Source organism: Ascaphus truei, chromosome 14 (assembly GCF_040206685.1).
Source record: "Ascaphus truei isolate aAscTru1 chromosome 14, aAscTru1.hap1, whole genome shotgun sequence".
Taxonomy (NCBI): Eukaryota; Metazoa; Chordata; class Amphibia; order Anura; family Ascaphidae; genus Ascaphus; species Ascaphus truei.
Genome location: NC_134496.1, coordinates 15,256,322 through 15,279,541, shown reverse-complemented (window position 1 = coordinate 15,279,541; position 23,220 = coordinate 15,256,322). Strand labels below are relative to the sequence as shown.

General features: G+C 47.1%; 1 protein-coding gene across 6 annotated transcripts in view; it reads left to right on the top strand.

The window, feature by feature from the left end:
- The window catches only part of CNIH2 (cornichon family AMPA receptor auxiliary protein 2), a 64,493-nt gene that overhangs the window by 8,785 nt on the left and 32,488 nt on the right, over positions 1-23,220 (top strand). The window contains exon 1 of one of the 6 annotated variants that reach the window (XM_075569783.1): positions 22,399-22,527. The exons of 3 other annotated variants lie outside the window; for them this stretch is intronic. In XM_075569783.1, coding sequence (XP_075425898.1) covers positions 22,444-22,527 — 84 coding nt within the window. In that variant the 5' untranslated portion in view covers positions 22,399-22,443. Of the gene's footprint in view, positions 1-22,398; positions 22,528-23,220 lie in introns of those variants that run through there. 2 more of the 6 variants (XM_075569781.1, XM_075569780.1) reach the window with 2 other exon arrangements.

Sequence of the window (23,220 nt, the reverse complement as noted above, 5' to 3'; positions counted from 1 at the left end):
GTGATTCTCTGGCGCATGCGCGACGGACATGTGCACAGCGCTTGATTGTCCCGCTCAAGGAACCAGTCCGCTGTATCCACAAGGCGTCCTATGTTGCTATAGAGATCGCGCAATATATATATAAGTAAAGGAGTCAGGGCACACAATAACATACACGCATGGTCGTGCCTTGAAGTTGGCTAGCAGGCTTAAGACGCTTTGGCCAAAGGGTTGAACTAAATGACCTTTTTTCAAGAGAATATATAGGTATTGCACTCTGTATTTTTGTCACATTGGAAGTAGCTTTGGTCATCTTTGTTTTTTGTTTATATATGTAGCCCTTGTACCCCCACCCTAAGTGATATTGGGGGTCTGCTTCTTATCTGGCAACTCCCTAGGTGTTGTGCTGTACCTATTGGTAAACAGGAGGGCTGAGTGCTCCGCGATGTTGTGGGGAGAAACAGGACAGGGTTGCAGATTAGCATGGATCCTCTGTGATAGCAGGGATGGCCCATACTGACACCTCTGTTCTTCATAGGGGACATGGACTCACACAAGTTCTGGTACAACTGAATCTTTATTGCATGCAGATGTTACAACAGATCAGATGCATCCTTTTCTGCCTTTCTCTTCTTGCAAGGCCATGGTTAAGGCTTGAGGCCTAGTGAGACAGAGTGTAGATGTGTTCACTCTGCAGGGGAGGAAAGAGAGCCCCCAAAATTTAGGAAAGTGACAGAATTTATAACCTGGGGTTGGTGATTGTAACCCTGCCCCTTAACAGAGCAGGTTGAATACTCATTGGTTATCATACCTTGCAGATGAACCAATTAGTATCCTTCCCTCAGGCTGGCACTCTCTGGCTGTTGCTAAGGCCCGCCCTTGGATACTGCGGATACATCCACGGCTGCAAAAGCACACAGACCTTGTTGAAGCAATTACCCCTCCACTGCCTGCACCTAACAGGACTTACACTGGAAAAGTCCAGGAAAAGAAGTAGCGGCTGGGAGGCTAGGCTACATATACATTTAGCCACGCCCAGTAGCACTCCTTTTGACACATATATATTATGTGGTTATGTTTGGGGGTTCTCAGAGCTCACACACACACACACACACACACACACACACACACACACACACACACACACACACACACACACACACACACACACACACACACACACACACACACACACACACACACACACACACACACACACATATTTCCATTGGGAAGCCGAAATATTAAGCTAGTTAAGAAACATTTGGTGTGCCAGGTTTTTTTTGACCTTTGTACATTGTACAGTTTAGTACTTTTTTACACCTCCAATCTTTTGGCTTATTACTGTTATTGTGAGCCCTGATTCCTTTACTATTTAGTGTGTGTGTGTGATTGTTTGCCTGACGCCTTTACTATATATATATATACACACACACACACACAGTATGTACATGTATGTGTACATACATGTGTGTATTTATATTTATACAGTATTTGTATTTATATAGTGTGTGTGTGTATGTATATATATATATATATATATATTGTGACAAACGGCTTACTCTGGGGCTTCGTCGTTTGTCCGGGACTGTTTAGAACACGGTCTTTTAGGGTAGGTTAAATGATGAGGCGTCACGTACTGTTCCTTTAAACAGGCTATGCCTGGTTTATTCAGTCCCAGGCACTGAGACTGCCACAGTGCATACAACAGAAAACAGATCAAAACAAAAGCTGCTCACCTGAGCGATAACTTAACTTAGATATCCCTGACTCAAGGTTGGAAGTGGCTTTTCTACTCCCAACAACAAAACAAGGTACTTTTGCAGTCTTATACAAATGAACAGAAAGATTGAACCTGTTTGGGGAAGAGGCTTCTCCCCTCTGTAGTTCAGCAGCCTTCCAGCCTCCTGGCTCTTGTGGAGAGACCAGAGCAAACAGGAAAACAGTCTTACATACCTGATTCCTAATTAGCATGACAGGTGACAGAAATCAGGCAGCAGACAAACTCTGGTCTGGATCTCTCATCCCTCAGTTCCAGCGCTTGCCAAACTGTGGGATGGAGTGTATGTATTATAAGGCTGCACTCCCAGGCCAAACAGGATAGAAACTGTTTAGTATCCTGGGAGCCCTATATACGGAATTTATTACCATCCCCTGGTTTCTGTCACATATCCTCCCCCCCAGCTCAGACCTCGAGGGATGAGCGACCATGGATATTAGGGAGTGCATCCTTGACAACCCGTCAGCATTGCCATGTTTGTGCCCTGACCTGTGTTCCACAGAAAATTTAAAGGGTTGTAGGCTTAGGAACCACCTGGTCACTCTAGCATTCTTTTCCCTGTTTTGACACATCCAGGTAAGGGGTGCATGATCTGTGACCAACCGGAATTTTCTCCCCAACAGGTAGTATTTGAGCGTCTCTACAGCCCACTTTATTGCGAGACACTCTTTCTCTACTATGGAGTAATTTTTCTCCTGGGGATTTAGTTTCCTACTTAAATAAAGGATGGGGTGCTCCTCACCTTGAGACTCCTGGGAGAGTACCGCCCCCAGCCCTACCTCAGATGCGTCGGTTTGGACTACGAACTCTTTGGAGAAGTCAGGTGTGACCAACACTGGTTGGGCACAGAGAGCTTCTTTCAGGCTTCTAAAGGCTTGTTCGGTTTCGGGGGACCACTTTACCATTAGCGGTCCTCTTGCTTTTGTGAGGTCAGTTAGTGGGGTTGCCTTAGTTGCAAAATTGGGAATAAACCTTCTATAGTACCCAATTAACCCCAAAAAGGTCCTTACTTGTTTTTTTGTAACTGGCCTTGGCCAATTTTGTATCGCCTCCACTTTGAGTGTTTGGGGTTTGAGTAAACCTCTGCCAATAGAATATCCCAGATACTTGGCCTCCTCCAGACCAATAGTGCATTTAGCGGGGTTAGCAGTTAGTCCAGCAGACCGGACTGCGTCAAGCACAGCTTGGACCTTTGGAAGGTGGGATTGCCAATCCTCACTATGGATTACCACATCATCCAGGTAGGCAGCAGCATACCGAGCATGTGGTTTTAAAATTTTATCCATCATTCTTTGGAATGTGGCGGGAGCTCCATGTAAGCCAAAAGGCAACACCTTATACTGAAAGAGGCCGTCTGGGGTTGAGAAGGCTGTCTTTTCTTTTGCCCTTTCTGTGAGGGGAACCTGCCAGTACCCTTTTGTTAGGTCTAGGGTTGTGAGATATCGGGCTTTGCCCAGTCTCTCTACAAGTTCATCTACCCTGGGCATAGGATAAGTATCAAATTTTGACACCGCGTTTAGTTTCCGGTAGTCATTACAAAACCTTGTTGTACCATCTGGCTTTGGGACTAAGACTATAGGGCTGTTCCACCCACTTTGGGATTCCTCAATTACACCTAGTTTTAGCATTTTTTTAACCTCTAAACTTATAGCCTTTCTTTTGGCCTCCGGGATTCGGTACGGTTTAAGGTTAACTCGGACCCCCGGTTCAGAGACTAGGTCATGTTCAATTACGCTAGTTCTACCTGGTTGTATAGAGAAGATTTCTTTGTTTCTTCTCACTAAATTCTGAACCTCTCGTTTCTGATGAACAGACAGGGTTTCAGCTATGCTAACCTCTGGGTCAGTTTCTTGATTCTCTGACGGACCTGGGGGTACTAGGGTTAACAAGACTTCTCTATCTTTCCAGGGCTTGAGTAGGTTTATATGGTAAATTTGCTCAGGTTTCCTCCTACCTGGCTGTCTTACCTTATAATTTACTTCTCCCACTCTTTCCAAGACCTCATATGGCCCATGCCATTTAGCAAGGAATTTACTCTCCACGGTGGGAACCAGAACTAGTACCCTATCACCTGGAAAAAAAATTCTGACCCTAGCACCCTTATTATACGTATTCCTCTGTGCTTCTTGAGCTTTCTCCATGTGTTCCCTCACTATGGGTAGGACTGCAGCAATGCGGTCCTGCATCTGGGCAACATGCTCTATTACACTTCTGTAAGGGGTAACCTCATGTTCCCAAGTCTCTTTGGCTATATCCAATAAGCCCCTTGGGTGTCGGCCATACAATAATTCAAACGGGGAGAAGCCTGTGGATGATTGGGGAACTTCCCTAATGGCAAATAACAGGTACGGTAACAAACAATCCCAGTTTTTCCCATCTTTATCAACCGCCCGCCGTAACATGCTCTTTAAGGTTTTATTGAACCTTTCCACTAAACCATCTGTTTGTGGATGATAGACTGAGGTTCTGAGATGCTTGATTTTTAGGAGTTTACATAGCTCTTTTGTTACTTGGGACATAAACGGTGTTCCCTGGTCAGATAGAATCTCTTTAGGAATTCCGACCCGGGAAAACAGAACTACTAACTCTTTTGCTATGTTTTTAGCAGAGGTGCTACGTAGGGGAACTGCCTCCGGATATCGGGTGGCATAATCCAATATTACCAATATATGCTGATGTCCCCTAGCAGACTTTATTAAGGGTCCTACTAGATCCATAGCAATCCGGTCAAATGGTACCTCTATTATGGGAAGGGGTACCAATGGGCTGCGGTACGCCTTGAACGGGGCGGTGATCTGACATTCTGGGCATGAGGAACAATAATTCGTAATTTCTGCCAGAACCCCAGGCCAATAGAAGCTTCGGAGAACCTTTTCTTTTGTCTTTTCCACCCCTAGGTGTCCCCCTAATGGATGACTATGTGCGAGGTGTAATACTACGTTACGGAATGTCCGTGGTACCAACAATTGTTTAGTTGTAACTGATTTCCTTTTATCAACCCGATATACTAGGTCGTTCTCTACCTCGAAGTACGGGTAATCAAGTGACCTATCTGGTTGGCCAGGAGTACTATTCTGGTCCCGTATATTTCCCCTTGCTACCGCTAATGTGGGGTCCTCCCACTGGGCCTTCTTAAAACTCCCAGGACTGACCTCTAGGTCAGCGAGGGTCTTATCCGGTTCTGGGGTGGTAAGTGTCTGATCAACATCTTGATTTGGGGTATTCCCTACCAAAGTAGTGATGGGGAAGGGAATTTTACAGCACTCCTCCTTTTCCCCCTTCTTATTTGGGCCCTCGTCAACCTCCATTTCTGAAAAAGGGAAAGGATTTGTTTCTTCTAATACTTCGTTATGGTCCGCTATTGAACTCTGGGCGCTATTCTGAGCGGGGGACCACATTTTTAGAAAATGGGGAAAGTCGGTCCCTATTAACACATCATGTGCCAGTTTGGGTACAATACCCACCTTGAAATCTAAAGAACCAAACTCTGTTTCAAAAAAAACATCAACAGTGGAATATTCATGATTATCCCCATGTATACAACAAATTGCCACTCTTTGTGAACTGTTTCCCTGTTTCTTCTTAATGGGCAAGAGGTATTCGGACACTAGTGTGACCATGCTCCCAGAGTCAAGAAGTGCCCGAACCCTCCTACCATTAACCTTTACAAATGCCCACAAATGGTTATTCAAGGGGTCCTCTGGGCTAGGGCCCATACATTGGGACAACAGCGCATAAGGTTCCACGCTGTTGCATTGCATGGGCTCATCATTTAGTGGGCAGATTTTTGCTGTGTGGCCCCTCTCATGACAATTTACACATTTAGGTACATAGTCTGTGTCCCACTTAGAGCCCTTTCCCGGCTCCCCATGTTGGCTATTGCCCTTAGTGTGCGAACCACTGTTGCTGGTGCTGCGTGAAGGTGGTCGCCGCTCTTCAGCGCCCCTTAACCCCGGTACCCTTTTACCGTCTCTGGAAGAGTCCTGGAACCTTGGGTAGTGGGGTTGCTCCACGACTGTGGGTTGCGGGTTCTCTTCTGCTGCATTGTACCTTTCTACGAGGGCCACAAGCTCATCCGCATTGTGGGGGTCACTCCGACTGACCCAACGGCGTAAGGCAGAGGGAAGTTTTCTCAAGAACTGGTCCATGACCAACCGTTCCACGATGTGGCTGGCTGAGTTGATCTCGGGTTGTAGCCACTTCCGGGCGAGGTGGATGAGGTCATACATCTGGCTTCGGGTGGCTTTATCCATCGTGAAGGACCATGCGTGAAACCTTTGGGCGCGAACAGCCGTGGTTACGCCGAGGCGGGCGAGGATTTCGAACTTCAATTTTGCATAGACGTTAGCTTCGGCTGGCTCTAGATCAAAGTAAGCCTTCTGGGGTTCGCCGCTTAGGAAGGGTGCGATTAGACCAGCCCACTCAGCTTCTGGCCATCCCTCTCTCTGTGCCGTGCGTTCAAACGTGAGAAGATAGGCTTCCACATCATCCGAGGGTCCCATCTGCTGAAGGTAGTGGCTTGCCCTGGTCATTTTCGGGACTGGGGCTGCCTCTGCCAGTGGAAGGTTACTGATAGTCCCCCTTAGGATCTCGAGTTCCTGCTGTAAGCCCTGGGCGAACCGTTGTTGCTCCTCTCTCAGCAAGCGGTTTGTCTCTTGCTGGTTTGCATTCGCCTGTTGCTGGTTTGCATTAGTCTCTTGCTGGTTTATTGACAGCCGTTGCTGGTTTGCATTAGTCTCTTGCTGGGCTATTAACAGCTGTTGCTGGGTTTCATTCGCCTGTTGCAGGGCTGCATTAATCTTTTGCTGGGCTTCATTCGCGTCTTTCTGGACAGCGACATTGCGTACCAGCGCACTCACCACGTCTTCCATCTTGTTTGGAGAGAGAGAAAAAAAAACTTTTTTTTTTTTTCTTTAAAGTTCTTTAACCCCCAGACCTTTTAGTGTTCTGCCCGCATTCTCCACCATATGTGACAAACGGCTTACTCTGGGGCTTCGTCGTTTGTCCGGGACTGTTTAGAACACGGTCTTTTAGGGTAGGTTAAATGATGAGGCGTCACGTACTGTTCCTTTAAACAGGCTATGCCTGGTTTATTCAGTCCCAGGCACTGAGACTGCCACAGTGCATACAACAGAAAACAGATCAAAACAAAAGCTGCTCACCTGAGCGATAACTTAACTTAGATTTCCCTGACTCAAGGTTGGAAGTGGCTTTTCCACTCCCAACAACAAAACAAGGTACTTTTGCAGTCTTATACAAATGAACAGAAAGATTGAACCTGTTTGGGGAAGAGGCTTCTCCCCTCTGTAGTTCAGCAGCCTTCCAGCCTCCTGGCTCTTGTGGAGAGACCAGAGCAAACAGGAAAACAGTCTTACATACCTGATTCCTAATTAGCATGACAGGTGACAGAAATCAGGCAGCAGACAAACTCTGGTCTGGATCTCTCATCCCTCAGTTCCAGCGCTTGCCAAACTGTGGGATGGAGTGTATGTATTATAAGGCTGCACTCCCAGGCCAAACAGGATAGAAACTGTTTAGTATCCTGGGAGCCCTATATACGGAATTTATTACCATCCCCTGGTTTCTGTCACAATATATATATATATATATATATATATATATATATATATATATATATATATATATATATATATATATATATACAGTGTTCGACAAACCTATACATTTGCACGCCCCGGGCGAGTGGATTTAACATCGTGGCGAGCTCCTATTGGCCCAGGCATCACACGTTTGGTACTAGGTGGCGAGTAGATTTTTTTGTTGGGCGAGTAGATTTTTTGGTGATTTGTATATATATATACCGGGCCATAAGTGATCTGAAGGGATATATTATATTATTTCGGATTCCGGTTTTTTTGTGTTTATTTTTTCATAAAATCGTTTTTTTCCCCAGTGTTTTAACGTTATAAAAAAAAAAATCAGTGTTTATCGGTTTTAACAATGAAAAAATATTGACACGCATTAGAATTTGGTGTTTATTGGTGCACTTTTATTTAGTTTCCATACTCCCTCGTGATGCTTTTGTGTCTGAGCTGTGGACAAGTCACCACACGAGGTGGAATTTAATAGGGAACAAGGCTTAATTTCCCGTTTTTATTGGTTTTAACTAAAAGTGCAAAATGATCAGTCAGGTTTTTCCGTGTTTTTCATATCAAACCTAAAACTGGAATCCCTAATTATATTGTATTGTATGTCTTTATTTATATAGCGCCATAAATGTACATAGCGCTTCACAGTAGTAATACATATCATATAAATAACAAATAATATAAATAACAGATCATGGGAATAAGTGGTTCAGACATACTGTAAAAGTAATATTAAGGAAGGAGTCACTGCTCCGAGGAGCTTACAATCTAATTGGTAGGTAAGGAGAACGTACAGAGACAGTTGGAGTAAGTGCGTCTGCAGGGGCCAAGCTTTATGTGTCATGTGTCCATGATTATCCAGTGCTACTTATATGCTTCTTTAAGCAGATGTGTCTTCAGGTGAGTCTTAAAGGTGGATAGCGAGGAGGCTAGTCGGGTATTGAGGGGAAGGGCATTCCAGAGATGTGGGGCAGAAAGTGAGAAAGGTTTAAGGCGGGAGAGAGCTTTAGATACAAAGGGGGCAGAAAGAAGACATCCTTGAGAAGAACGCAAGAGTCGGGATGGTGCATAGCGAGAAATTAGGGCTGAGATGTAAGGAGGGGCAGAAGAATGTAAAGCTTTAAAAGTGAGCAGGAGAATTGAGTGTGAGATACATGATTTAATCGGAAGCCAGGAGAGGGATTTCAGGAGGGGAGATGCGGAGACAGATTTAGGAAAGAGTAGAGTGATTCTGGCAGCAGCGTTTAGGATAGATTGTAGGGGAGACAGGTAAGAGGTAGGAAGGCCGGACAGCAGGAGGTTACAGTAATCGAGACATGAGAGAATGAGGGCCTGAGTCAGAGTTTTAGCAGTTGAGTAACAGAGGAAAGGGCGTATCTTTGTGATATTGCGGAGGAAAAAGTGGCAAGTTTTAGAAACGTTTTGAATATGAGAGGAGAATGAGAGAGAGAAATCAAGTGTAACCCCTAGGCAGCGTGCTTGGGCTACTGGGTGAATGATCGTATTTCCAATAGCAATGTGGAAGGAGGTAGTAGGGCCAGGTTTGGGAGGAAGTATAAGGAGCTCTGTTTTTGCCATGTTAAGTTTCAGTCGGCGGATGGCCATCCAGGATGATATTCCAGAGAGGCATTCAGAAACTTTGGTCTGTATAGCAGGTGTAAGGTCAGGGGTTGAAAGATAAATTTGTGTGTCGTCAGCATAGAGGTGATATTTAAACCCAAAAGATGTGATTAGGTCACCTAGAGAGAGTGTGTAGAGAGAAAAGAGAAGGGGTCCCAGGACAGTGCCCTGGGGTACCCCCACAGAGAGACCAATAGAGGAGGAGGAGGTGTTAGCAAAAGAGACACTGAAGGTACGATGGGAGAGGTAAGAGGAGATCCAGGATAAAGCTTTGTTCCGAATACCAAGAGTATGGAGAATGTGAAGGAGAAGAGGGTGGTCCACGGTGTCGAATGCTGCAGAGAGGTCGACTAATATGAGCAGAGTGTAATGACCTCTGTCTTTGGCAGCGTGGAGGTCGTCAGTTATTTTAGTGAGGGCTGTTTCAGTAGAGTGAGCAGTGCGGAAGCCAGATTGTAGAGGGTCTAGGACAGAATAGGTGTTGAGAAAGTGTAGCAATCGAGAGAATACAAAACGTTCAAGGAGTTTGGAGGCAAAAGGCAGGAGGGAAACGGGTCGATAGTTAGAAGGACAGGTAGGGTCAAGCTTGCTGTTTTTGAGTAATGGTATAACGGTTGCATGCTTGAAGGATGATGGAAAGGTACCAGAGTAGAGGGAAGAGTTAAAGATCTGTGTGAGGATAGGGATTATAGAAGGAGAAAGAGGTTTTAGGAGATGGGAGGGAATGGGATCAATAGGGCAAGTGGTAGAGGGAGAAGAGGAGATCAGCAGTGACACATCTTCCTCCGAGATAGCAGAAAAAGAGTCAAGAAAGGCAGGAGGAGAGTTGGGAAGCATTGTGGGATGGGAGGAGGCAACAGATGGGATGTTCTGCCGTATGGACTCCACCTTTTCCTTAAAAAAGTCAGCAAAGTCCTGAGGTGAGATGGAGGAAGAAGAGGAGGCAGCTGAGGGTGGTCTGAGTAGAGAGTCAAAGACAGAAAAGAGACGGCGTGGGTTAGACTTGTGTGTGTTGATTAGTGATGAAAAGTAGGTTTGTTTAGCCTGAGAGAGGGCAGATTTGAAACAGGATAGCGTAAATTTGTAGTGAATGAAGTCTGTGTCAGGGTTCTGCTCGCCACAAACCAGGGTCGGACCGCGTGGCTGAGGTAGGGTTGTAAAAGCACCGACCTGAGACCGCGCAGGCTGATCCGGATTGCGCAGTTCGTAGTCATATGTAGCAGGATCAGGATTGGAGAAGTCAGCATCGTCGTTGTACAAGCCAGGGTCAGGAAAGGAGACGTCAGGATAAACATTGTTCAGGCAAGAGTTCGGCAACAGGTAGTCAGGAGAGCCCCGCTTCAGCTTAGGAGCGCGGGGTTGGCCTCTGCGCGAGCGACGACCATGGCCCATGGTACTGGTCACAGGAGATGGTAGGCAGACCAGAGTAGCACACCGCTTTGCTGCACGGGTGCACCAGTGCTACAGCGCAAGAGTCCTGAGCGGGCTGGGGAATCCTCTGTAACAGTGCAGGAACCAGGACACGACCTCTCTAGATTAGGGAAAGAGTAGGCCCCAGGAACCAGGAAGCTGGAGATACACAGGGAAACCTCCGCTTCAGTGCAGAAATCCAGGAGGCTGAAGGACGCAGGGACGAAACCTCTGCTTCAGCACAGGAGAACAGGAAGCTGAAGGACGCAGGACGGAACCTCCGTATCAGCATAGGAGAACAAGCGGGCTTGAAGGGAGCTGAAGGACGCAGGGCGGAACCTGGTATCAGCATAGGAGAACAAGCGGCTTGTAGGAAGCTGAAGGACGCAGGGCGGAACCTGGTATCAGCATAGGAGAACAAGCGGCTTGAAGGAAGCTGAAGGACGCAGGGCGGAACCTGGTATCAGCATAGGAGATCAAGCGAGGGCTTGTGGCAAAACAGTAGTGACATCCAGTTAGGACTATGCTCGGCAAGGAGCATTGTGGGAAAGCAATACTTAAAGGCCAGCGGGCCAATCCCCGGCGGGGGTGTGAAGGTACTGCTCCAATGAGTGAATGCCAGTCTAGGTTGCAGTGATAGGCTGCACAGCTGCAGTAGATACCAAAGGGAGTGTGTATTGCTTTGGTGAGTGAATCCAGGCTGCAGAAAACATCAGGAGAGCTGTTCCAGAACTGCACCGGTCTGCAAGGTAAGGCAACCAGTAAACCGCGGAGCGGATTCCTTACAGTACCCCCCCCTTCACGCGAGACCTCCGGGCGAACATGAGCACCGGGAATTGTTGCTGAACCGTCTAGGATTGGGGTTAGAGTCGTGGTCCAGAGACTCGTGGTTAGTCCTTAGTGTACCCCCACCCCCCGGTGAGAACTGCGGCCAGACAGGACCATCCATGAACCTTGGGAACATTGAGTTGTTCCTAAAATTCTTTAGGTGGAAAGGGCATCCGTAAACGAGCAGTTCTTTGGTGAGTACAGTTCTAGGATATGAGATTGATGGAAGAAACATCCTTGGTACATGGCTCGCCTCGCAAAATGTCTTGGAAATCCAGAGCTGTGAGGAACCAGAGAGTTCCAGAGCAGAAATGGCAGAAGAGCCCCCACTGAAAGCCCAGTCTTTAATAAAGGAACCTGAATCTAGGATCAGCGGCCCTGATAGTTGATCGAATACACCAGGAGGAACTTTGTAACAGAAAAAGTCTTGGCTGACCACTGCATGTTGGAATTTGCGAGGAATTTTTCCTCTAGAAGGCTCCCAGGTAATGGTTAGTAAGGGTATAGGCTGGTTGGAAGCATCTCCCGGTATTGGTATGGAAGGTGACAAGGCAAGCAGTAAACCAGGCATAGGGACCGAAATCTTGGGATACGTACAGAGTATTTCCAACTGAGAGGAAATAACAGGGGCGTCCGAAAATTCCGAGGGACAAAACCATGGTTTAGCAGGAGCAGAGAAGCAAACAACAGTAGAGCTCTCCAATACTGGGAAATCTTCATAGGAAGATAGTATTGTCAGCGAATCAGGAATAGTCCTTGGGATTTTCAAATCAGTAGCTTGAGAAAAAGGCAGAGCCAGGGTAGTGGTGGGAGGGAAGCTAACATCAGAAGCTGAAGTCTGTACCTCAGTGACAGGGCCCTGAGAATCAACAAGCAGCAAGTATGAACTATGAAAACTCTTAATGACAGGCACCTTAGGAGTACAAGGAGTCTTTTCCGAAACTGCAATGACCCTAACCACAGGGGTACCTAACCTGACAAAAACATGAATAGTTGTTTTTTCTAGTGCAAAATGTCTGATCACAGGACTCCTAACCGATAGTGAGGGTGTCTGGGTTTGATTAGAGAAAACATCAGATGTATTGATAAGTGACTTAGAAACAATTACTGAGGTTCTAGATTTGCTGAACATGTGAGAAAAAATACCCTTTAAGACAGGAGCTTTAATTTCTTCCCAGAGTAACCCCATGTTTGCTGGGGCATATTTAGACACAGTACTGAGGAACTGGGTTACCGCAAAGGCAGGACAGCTAAACAGCTCAGATTTAAACCCCAGGACTTGTAATATATGCATGGTGACCTCAGACAGTACTAAGGGAGTGACCACAGATATGCTGATTCCTGGAGAATTAGCCTGGACAGAGAAATCAGGGGGACCCCCAATCAGGATACTCTTTGTAGGAAGAGCTTCAGAATCAGAAGGAGAATCATTACCTCTCAGAGTCTCAAAACTAGTAAGACACAATTCAGCGAAAAGGGAAACAGTGTGCAAGCTTTTTACTAATCTATATGAAAAAGCGTCACTTTTGGGAGAAAACCGTGCGTCAGCAAACATTCCTGGGAACATAATATGAACCCCAAGAGGGACATACAGACTACTGTATGCTTTTAACCCTAAGCTTAAAGAGGAGGAGAACTCAGACAGTACACGGGGGTTAATCATAACTGTACTGGTCTCTGAAGTAGGTATTTGGTAAGGAATGTCTGGGAAACCAGAAATTACTGCAGACTCCATAATGTGGGAACTATGCGCTGAAGCAGGAATCACCGCTATGTGGGCGACAGGCTGGTTCAGCGAAACACCCGGGAGAAGGAACTCTGCGAGCAAGCTTAGGGAAAAACCTGACTCCTGAATACATTTATCGGGAACCAGAACTTTAGCCGAAGTTTCCGGAGACGAAACTGCGGAAACTTGAGCTGAAGCAGGGGATTTATAGCAAAGAATATCTAAGGACTCCGTACGGTTATGGGAATCCCTCAATGCAACCTCTGCTGTCTGACTTGTGGACTCATACTCTGAGGCTAAAACGAAGGCATTAACTTGGAGGCAGCAAGAATTTACAGGGGTTAATGCAGACAATGCCTGAGAGTAAAACATAGGTAATCTTCTCTCTGTATTAGGAGAGACCAGGAATCTCTCCTCTGAAGCTAGGGGCGTGACCATGGCTGACAGAGAACAGGGATTTACCAAAGGAAACTCAGAGAGCTGCCCCACAGGGGTTAATACAGAAATGACCCTGGGAACAGAACTTAGGGATTCTTTCTCTGACTGAGAAAGCGCACAGGACTGCCTAGCAGAGGTTAAAGCTGGAAAACCCTCAAGACCTGGAGTGACAGATTCGGAGTTAGAAATAGGGGAACTAAGGGACTTATTCTCTGATAGTAGAACCTTAGTGTTGGCTAGTGAAACATATGTATTCTCCAGGGGAACCTCACAGGACTGCTCGGCAGGGGTTAAAGCTGGAAAACCCTCAAGACTTAGAGAAAGGGCTTCTGAGCTAGAAATAGGAGAACTAATGAACTTATTCTCTGATACTAGAACATTAGTGCTGGGTAGAGCAACATATGTATCCTCCAGGGGAACCTCACAGGACTGATCGGCAGGGGTTAACGTAAACATATCATTGGTGTCAGGGAACCCGGCCATACACTCAGGGCAAGGATCCGTGGTAAACCAGGGATACAGCCAAGCGGCAGCGAAGCTGGCGAGGGGAGGATCCTGTTTCTTTATGCAAATGTCCAATATCATGGAAAGGATATGGAGTGTTTTTTGGGCATCAGCCAACATGAGGAGAGGGTCCCCTTGTGCTATATAAATGTCTAAAGACAAGGCCAGGGAAGAGAGTTCTTTTTTGGGCGTCGTCCAATTCCAAAGGGTACACATTTTCCCAAGTTAAAGGGTAACCAGGAAAGCAAATACAAGCGGCCAGCGATTGTTTTAAGTCCCGGAGGCGGTAAACCTTCATCATGAGATCATTACGGCATTTGTTTTGCATAGGGGTCAAACCTTTAAACACAACCAGATCTTCAAGCATGGGTATTATCTCACATAGAAACTGGTATTCACACTGGGACTGGTTTACAGGCCGGGACAGGCTTTCAGAAAAAAACTTACCAACCCTTACTTCAGCGGGGTCCGAGTTTGTGAGGCCGAGCATACTGTCAGGGTTCTGCTCGCCACACACCAGGGTCGGACCGCGTGGCTGAGGTAGGGTTGTAAAAGCACCGACCTGAGACCGCGCAGGCTGATCCGGATTGCGCAGTTCGTAGTCATATGTAGCAGGATCAGGATTGGAGAAGTCAGCATCGTCGTTGTACAAGCCAGGGTCAGGAAAGGAGACGTCAGGATAAACATTGTTCAGGCAAGAGTTCGGCAACAGGTAGTCAGGAGAGCTCCGCTTCAGCTTAGGAGCGTGGGGTTGGCCTCTGCGCGAGCGACGACCATGGCCCATGGTACTGGTCACAGGAGATGGTAGGCAGACCAGAGTAGCACACCGCTTTGCTGCATGGGTGCACCAATGCTACAGCACAAGAGTCCTGAGCGGGCTGGGGAATCCTCTGTAACAGTGCAGGAACCAGGACACGACCTCTCTAGATTAGGGAAAGAGTAGGCCCCAGGAACCAGGAAGCTGGAGATACACAGGGAAACCTCCGCTTCAGTGCAGAAATCCAGGAGGCTGAAGGACGCAGGGACGAAACCTCTGCTTCAGCACAGGAGAACAGGAAGCTGAAGGACGCAGGACGGAACCTCCGTATCAGCATAGGAGAACAAGCGGGCTTGAAGGGAGCTGAAGGACGCAGGGCGGAACCTGGTATCAGCATAGGAGAACAAGCGGCTTGTTGGAAGCTGAAGGACGCAGGGCGGAACCTGGTATCAGCATAGGAGAACAAGCGGCTTGAAGGAAGCTGAAGGACGTAGGGCGGAACCTGGTATCAGCATAGGAGATCAAGCGAGGGCTTGTGGCAAAACAGTAGTGACATCCAGTTAGGACTATGCTCGGCAAGGAGCATTGTGGGAAAGCAATACTTAAAGGCCAGCGGGCCAATCCCCGGCGGGGGTGTGAAGGTACTGCTCCAATGAGTGAATGCCAGTCTAAGTTGCAGTGATAGGCTGCACAGCTGCAGTAGATACCAAAGGGAGTGTGTATTGTTTTGGTGAGTGAATCCAGGCTGCAGCAAACATCAGGAGAGCTGTTCCAGAACTGCACCGGTCTGCAAGGTAAGGCAACCAGTAAACCGCGGAGCGGATTCCTTACAGTCTGCGAGCGTATGAGATTTCCTCCAGAGGCATTCAGAGGAACGAGTGGAGGAACGCAGCATGGGTGTGTGAGTTTAGCCAGGGTCTGGGGTTAGAAGGGCGAGGACGGCAGAGAGAAAGCGGGGCATGAAGATCAAGAGAGGAAGATAAGGCAGAGTTGTAGTTCCTGACCAGGTTGTCAGGGTCTGAAGCAGAACTGAGAGAGGAGAGGGAGGAGCATAAAGTGGAATCAAGAGCTGGTAGATTAATAGAGCGCAGGTTCTGCAAAAACGAGGGCGAGATGGAGATGGAGAGAAGCGAAAGAGAGAAAATGAGATGAGGTGATGGTCAGAGAGAGGAAAAGGGGAAATGGAGATGTCGGAGAGAGAGAAGTTTTTAGTGAAAACCAGGTCTAGGTAGTGTCCATCCTTGTGGGTTCTGGCTTCAGTCCACTGTTGAAGGCCAAAAGAAGAGGTTAGAGAAAGAAAGCGGGAAGCCCAAGGGAGAGAGGGGTCATCAATGTGGCAATTGAAGTCCCCAAGGAGAACAGGGGAGTCTGAGGAGAGGAAGAAAGAGAGCCAGGATTCAAAGTGAGAGAGAAAGGCAGAAGGGGGATGAGTAGAGGTAGGTGGGCGATAGATGACCGCCACATGGACCGGGAGAGGAGAGAAGATCTGGACTGTGTGAGCCTCAAAGGAGGGAAAAGCAAGAGAGGGGGGAATAGGAACTGTTCGGTAGCGGCAGAGAGGAGAGCAGGAGCCCCACGCCTCCACCCCTGCCACCAGGGCGCGGAGTGTGGGAGAAGGAAAGGCCACCATAGGAGAGGGCAGCTTCCAGAGCAGAGTCAGACTGAGTGAGCCAGGTCTCAGTTATAGCAAATAGGAGCAGAGAGTGAGAGAGAAAGAAGTCATGTACAGAGAGGAACTTGTTAGAAAGGGAGCGAGCAATCCAAAGGGCACAGGAGAAAGGGAGAGAGGAGGGAGGGTGGCAGGGGATGGGTATGAGGTTGGAGGGGTTAACACCAGAAGGAGTAGAAGTTGCATGTGGGAGGCGAGGACGAGAGCAAGTAGAAATAAGACAGGGACCAGGATTGGGAGAGATATCCCCAGAAGCGAGGAGGAGAAGCATGGACAGAAAGAGAATGTGTGAGGATGATTTGTAGGGGTGTGTTTTAGTGCAGGGTGTATAGCTGTGTGGTGACAGAGGGCGCAGGTAAGAAAGGAGTTCATGTGAACTGAGAAGTGGGGAAGAAAGGAGAGATGGAGATATATGAATAGAGTTTGAGACATGATGAGGCTGGTGGAAGGAAGTGCATAATTTGAAAATAAGTGAGGTTACAGCAAATATAAAAAGTAAAGGTGGCATCACAGCAATAGGAATGTGTTGAGATGTGCAGTATGGGATGATATCCTCCTTTCCAACGTAGTTCAAATGCAGGAATCAGAAGCAGTAGATGGTGTCCACTTTTTCCACTTCTTTTTGAACTTTCTTTTTAAACTTCCATACTACTTTAAAGATTTCTACTTAAAAGCATTTCTGCTTAAGAGCAAAGGCTGCAAGCAGCAATGGCTGTTGTCAGTTTCCTTATATACATTTAGAAAGTCATCTGGTTGGTACAACAAACTTAATTAGCACATGTGAGGGTAGTTAAAGCAAATGGTTTTTCAAAGGTGGGTGTTGTCTTGCACAAGTGTGAAAGATGAATTAAGACAATAGGGGGATGATTTACAGACACACAATTTGAGATGTTTTTACCTAAATTGAACTAAATAGACAGCAGGATATGAGGATTGCAGGACAGACACACAATTTGAGATGTTTTTACCTAAATTGAACTAAATAGACAGCAGGATATGAGGATTGCAGGACAGACACACAATTTGAGATGTTTTTACCTGAGAAAAGACAAGAGATGAGATGAGAAGCAGATCAATGGTCCCAACGTCCTTTTTAAACTTCCATACTACTTTAAAGATTTCTACTTAAAAGCATTTCTGCTTAAGAGAGCAAAGGCTGTTTTACAATACCGTATATCCATATAGCAGATTTCCCGTTAAGCCCGGGCTTAGGGCGGCAAAAATGTCTGCCCCCATAAACATTTGCCGCACTCTCGGGCCTATCGGGCCTGATGGGAAGTCACTTACATGTGCCTGACGCGTCCTTGCTGTCTCCTTTCTGCCGCCCTCCTCCTTCCGATTCGCTGCGTCAACGAGACGGCGTGTGACGTCACACAGTGTTCAAATAAACAGTTCCAAAAAATGAAAAGCACTAGCAGTATCCACAGCTTCTGAATGGATGAACCACATCTACCGATATCTAAATGAAAAAAGAGAAGAGAAGCGAGTGCCACGTACTGTAGCATAAACCTGTGTTTAAAAATGTATTATCACAGTACAAAAAGTAAATTAGCACACTCACAAGCACAACGAATTACTACTGCAGCAGTATGCAGCACAGCATGAAAGCCTGGCCAAACTACTGGTTCGGTGTCCTTTGGCTGCCTGACCAGAACTTCTGAACAACCCCCCAGTTCTCCTGAGAGAGATGAGTATGGCTGAGGATCCAGAGGCTTTCCTGTTAACCTTTGAAAATATTGCCAAGGCCCAGGGCTGGTCCATAGATTGCTGGACCCGCTTTGGCCCCGCTCATCATATCAGGGTCTATCTGCAGATCAGGCTATGGACTATAAACAGGTAAAAATCCGCCATCCTGGATCACTTAAGCCTGACCCCAGAAGCCTACCGCCAGTAGTTCCAGAACTTGAAATACACCTCTAAGGTGAGACCCCGAGGTCCTAGCTTAGAACTTACTGGACTTGTGTACTCAGTGGATACAGCCCGAGCAGCGCACCAAGTAGGCGATTCTCGAACAAGTCATTTTGAAGCAATTCCTACAGGTGATAACCCCTCCCGCAAGCTCCTGGGTAAATAACCATGTTGCTAAAACCTTAACTGTGGCTGTTCAGCTCGTGGAAAACTTATTTGGGGCCGAGGACCTGGAGACTGTCTTGGGCCCAACAGCATCGACTCCACCAGCTCCTGCTGACCTCCAAAGAGGGAGGCCGGACCAGCGTGTAAACTACAATCCATCCACTCAATACCGCCAAGCTCCACAAAGTGATCAGTCATTCCAGCAATGGAGAGGTCCGGACACCGGTCCCTGCTGAGTCTACTTCACGATGTCAGCTTATTGACAAAAGAGAGGAACTTCAGAGGACATCGCACACAGAACCCACCGACTCCTGTGTAATGGACGTGCTCGCCACAAACCAGGATCGGACCGCAGGGCTGAGGTGGGGATAGAGAAAAACTGACATGAGCCTGCAACGCTGGGTCCGGATTGCGAATTCCATCATCGTGGGTAGCCCGGTCGGGGTTGGAGATAGCAAGGTAAATGGTATCCAGGTTGGGGTCAAGGCAGGTGGCACAGGAGTGATGGTCGAGGTCACATGCTAGGGTCAAGGTAGGTGGCACAGGAGCGATGGTCATGGTCACAGGCTGGGGTCGGTACCAGGAAAGGCTTCCGTGTAGGAGATTCAGCATAGGGGCTTCAGCACAGTGAAGGTGAAGACTTCAGGAAACAGAGGAGCTTCAGCACAGGGTCTTCAGCACAGGAATGGCCTCTGGATTGAAGGAGGCTTCAGGAAAACAGGAAGCTTCAGCACAGGAACGGCCTCTGGATGGAGGAGCCTTCAGGACACAGGAAGCTTCAGCACAAGAAGGCCAAGACAGGGCAAGCAGAGGTGCTTGTGACAAGCACAGGTTATAGGAATTAAGTCCTCAAGGGATACAAGAATTATGCTCAGCCCTTTCCTGGTGGGAGGGCTGACCCTAAATAGCATGGACAGCCAATAGGAGCAGAGCTACATAGAAGGCAGCAACAAGGCAAACTGGAGTCTGAGTTCAGAAATGGGTGATTTCAATTGCTGTTCAGGGAGAGATTTGCCTGGAACCTCTGTAGCCATAGGGTGAGTTCCAGCCAAACCCAGGTCCGGAACCCTTACATCCTGGTCTCCAGTATTCCATCCAGCTGAGCGGTATCTGTGCCAACACCCTGTTGCAGAGACCTCTCTATGTTACCTACTAGTAACAGGGCCATCATCATATGGAGTGCCCACGGATGAATTGATCCTTCAGCAGGAACGTCACCTTAGCTTTCCCCAGAGAAAGCTGCAATCCCTGGCTACTTCAAGTCGTGATTGGGGGTAAATCCGTTCAGGCCCTTGTGGATTCGGGTTCTTGGAAAACTCTTGTCTTCCTGGAATTTTTACTGTCTAAAGTGCTTTCCTTTGACTCCCAGTGGAGCATAGAATGTATACATGGCGATATAAAAATGGTACCTGACTGCCAACATCTTGCTACAGGTAAACAGTCAGGTGTTGACAGACCAAGGGACATTTTTTATGGCTAACCTGATGCAGAATGTCTTAATGTTACTAGAGGTCAAGTCAGTTCGGACATCGGTCTACCATTGACGTATTGGTGGAAAGGTTTAACCAAACTCTAAAAAGTATGTTAAGGAAGTTTGTAGACTCTGAAAAAAGATCTTGGGATGAACTTCTCCCCTTTCTGCTGTTTGCAGTGCGGGAAGTTCAACAGGCCTTCACCGGGTTCTCTTCATTTTAGCTCCTATATCGCCATCAACACTGGGGTGTTCTAGACCTCCTAAAGGAGTCCTGGGAGGAACAGAGGCCCCCTTCTACGAATACCTTTCAATATGTGTCAGATCACAGGAATCACCTAGACACGGTCCGCCATTTTGCAAGCGAGAATCTTTGATGGGTGTAGATGACGCGCGTACCATGACGTCATAGACGCGAACAAAACGATAGGTTTCGGCAAGTACCGGCAGATTCCTTTCTGACTGATTTACCTAGTGCACACTACGGCTAGCTAAACTAAGTTGTGGGCCCTCTAAGGCAGCCACTAGTGTGAGTCAGAGCACTATGTTTCAATATTGAACCGAGCAGCTTCAAGGCTATGCACTTTGTACATTACTAGTGCAACTACAGTAATTAGGTCCTTATCATTCATGAAGCCCGGATTCTAAGGTGTTGTGCAAGGGGGGCGGGGGAGGGGTGTCTAACAACATTCAACCCAGCACCATTTCTTCTGTAAGTTGGCACTCTGTATATTTACATGGGACCATTATATTTAACAATGATCACACAGTGAGCATTGAATGCCACGGGGGGAGCTTCCTACTCTCCCCTTATATTGCTACTATCTTGCTACCAGTTGTCAGTATTTATGATACATTTACTCTAACATAGCAACTTTCAGAGTTGAATACATGTGTGGCAAAATTATATATGATAATTAGATAGGCAGCGTAGATACCATTATTTTAGTGAGTATCAGCAGCAGTGGCATACATAATTCTGAGGATACGAATTATGTTATTTGAGTATGTCTGATACACAGCATCGAGTAGGTTTTAAATTAGGACACTAAGTATGTTTGTCTCTCTTTTGTATTACTAAGTATCATTAAAGTTTATTATTTATTTTAGTAGAGGTTGAGTGCTCCTATTAGGGATTCTTTCTCTCCTGTATACGCTCCTAGAATCTTAGATCAGCCCAAGACAATCAGGAGAGACATTAGAACCAAAATGCTCGCATGAGGGTGTTTCAACCTGGGGTCCATGTGATGTTACTATTACATAGTTGTGAGAGCAAAATGGGAGGGCCCATTTGAAGTACTCCGCCGCATCGGTGACATGGATTACGAGATCCCTAAACCAGGGTCCAGGAAGGGTAAGCAAATTTACCATGCAAACTTACTGAAACCCTGGAAGGTGCAGAGTTCTCTGTTCATCCACCTGGTGGAAGAGGGAATGGATCTGGGTCCTCATACACCAGAGGGAAACACCTGTGGTGACAATCCCTATGGGAAGCTGATTAACCTCTGAACAGAAAGGGGACCAAATCAGAGATGTTTTTTCTGATTTCCCAGGGCAAAAAAAATTAGTTTCACATGTGATAGAGACAGAACCTGGTGTAAAAATACGTTCTGGTCCTTACAGGTTGCCTTCTTGTAGAGAAGGCGGTACAAGAAATGCTACATGTTGGCGTAATCAAGGAATCATACAGTGAATGGTGTAGTCCAATAGTCATAGTCCCTAAACCAGATGGGAAGGTAAGGTTTTGTGTGGACCTCTGAAAGGTACTGTAAATGCGATATCCAGGTTTGATGCATACCCGACTTCAAGGGTAGACAAATTGATTGATGCCCTTGTTCCTGCGGGATATATATTCACGCTTGACCTCACAAAAGGATACTGGCAAATACATTTAGAGGAGGAGTCCAACTGCAAAACCGCCTTCGCCACTCTTATGGGTTTATACCAATTCGTGATGATGCCATTTGGTCTGAATGGAGCCCCAGCCACTTTCCAGAGACTCATGGATAAAGTGCTGAGACCTTATAGGGCTTATACCATAGCCTACCTAGACAACATTGTCATCCACATCCATAAACACTGGTGGGCCCATCTAAACGGGCTAACAGCTGTCTTTAGGTCCCTAAGAGAGGCAGGACTCACAGCCAATCCTAAGAAATGTGCCTTAGGTAAAGCTGAAACAAAATACTTAGGAAAAGTAAGGCTACTGACCAATAAGGCAGCTGCCCTGAAAGAAGCTCCAACCATGTGAATAAAGACACAGGTGCACTCTCTGTTGTGCTTCGCAGGGTACTATCGTCAGTTTATCCCTAATTACTCTGAAATTACTGCACTGCTAACAGACCTCACAACAATATGTGCCCATCACAAGTAGTATAGTCTAGAGCAGGGGTGCGCAATGTAGGGGACGCAGGATTTTCTTGGCGGAGGGGGGGGGGGGGGTGGTGCGGCTGCTACAGAGGCTCTGCACTTCCCCAAAAGCATTTAAAATAAATGCTGGGGATTGCGTGAGGCCTCTGTAATGTTTACTTCCCTTGCAGCGACACTGCGGGATCACGTTGGCAACGTGACGTCATTTGATGCCGGAGCCATGCAGGGAGAGGTGTGTGAGCTGGAGAGGAGACAGGGAGGCGCATGTAGGAAACTTTGAAAAACAGGAAAAGGTAGCACTAAAATTCAAAGATGCTAATTAATGTGCTATAATAGATGTAAAGTGGCGGTTGCCTGTGATATAACACTGACCCCCAGGTCAGAGAAACAACATGTGATGTGAAATATTATATCTATGGCGCCTCGCACATAGCCTCAAATATAAAAGTATACATACAACCCGGATCAGGTGCTGGTTCAGGTGTAGGGATGTGCTCCACAACGAAGCTGGGACATTTAAATAGCGCTGTAATCATCATTGCGCATGTCAAAATTGACAAACAGGTACACTGTGCCTTTTAATCAGGACTATAAATGTATGGACTCACAAGGACTGAATTATTAACCTTTTACCCCTGAGGAAGGAAGTTCTACTTCCGAAACGCGTAGGGTAGGATCTGCTGGCCCTGCTGCTCACTATTGTGACCACCACAGACAGAACTACACTGAATACGCTGAATACGCTATTTGACGTCCAGAACGCGGCGAATCTGCCGCTGCCGTTCACACTCCTAGTGAGATCTCGGTCTGGCGAATCTGCGGAGGCGGTTCCTTCTGCTCCTGAGCTGACTGCACACTGAGGTCTGTGACCACAAGACCGGGAGAAGTGAACAGCACGGAGGGGAGAGCCGAGGGACAGAACATCTGCCGCACAGAGGAGACGCCACGAGCCGCACAGAGGAGACACCACGAGTCGGTTTTACATG